At 60.5% G+C, this 233-nt stretch overlaps 1 protein-coding gene across 1 annotated transcript in view; it reads left to right on the top strand.

The window, feature by feature from the left end:
- The window catches only part of LOC104524113 (tyrosine-protein kinase Yes), a gene marked incomplete at its 5' end in the record, with an annotated part of 2421 nt that extends 2286 nt beyond the window's left edge, over positions 1 to 135 (top strand). The window contains 1 exon segment of the mRNA XM_029084702.1: positions 1 to 135. This exon segment is cut by the window's left edge and continues 4 nt beyond it. Within this exon segment, the coding sequence (XP_028940535.1) occupies positions 1 to 135 (135 nt within the window).
- Positions 136 to 233: the final 98 nt, after the last annotated feature.

Below are 233 nucleotides of genomic sequence, written 5' to 3'. Positions count from 1 at the left end.
TCCCTGCACGAGGTGATGGTGCAGTGCTGTAAGCGGGACCCCGAGGAGCGTCCCACCTTCGAGTACCTCCAGTCCTTCCTCGAGGACTATTTCACTGCCACCGAACCCCAGTACCAACCTGGGGACAACCAGTGACCCACCAGTGGCACCTCCCCAGCTGGGCTCTGGGGTGGCTTTTGGGTAAATCTTCCCTCTTTTTGGAAGGGGGGTGTTGGTCCCTTTGCCTGTGCCCC

This window comes from Antrostomus carolinensis, unplaced genomic scaffold, assembly GCF_000700745.2.
Source record: "Antrostomus carolinensis isolate BGI_N321 unplaced genomic scaffold, ASM70074v2 scaffold42920, whole genome shotgun sequence".
Taxonomy (NCBI): domain Eukaryota; kingdom Metazoa; phylum Chordata; class Aves; order Caprimulgiformes; family Caprimulgidae; genus Antrostomus; species Antrostomus carolinensis.
The sequence above is the reverse complement of the archived record's forward strand: the minus strand, read 5'-3'. Positions and strand labels throughout refer to the sequence as shown.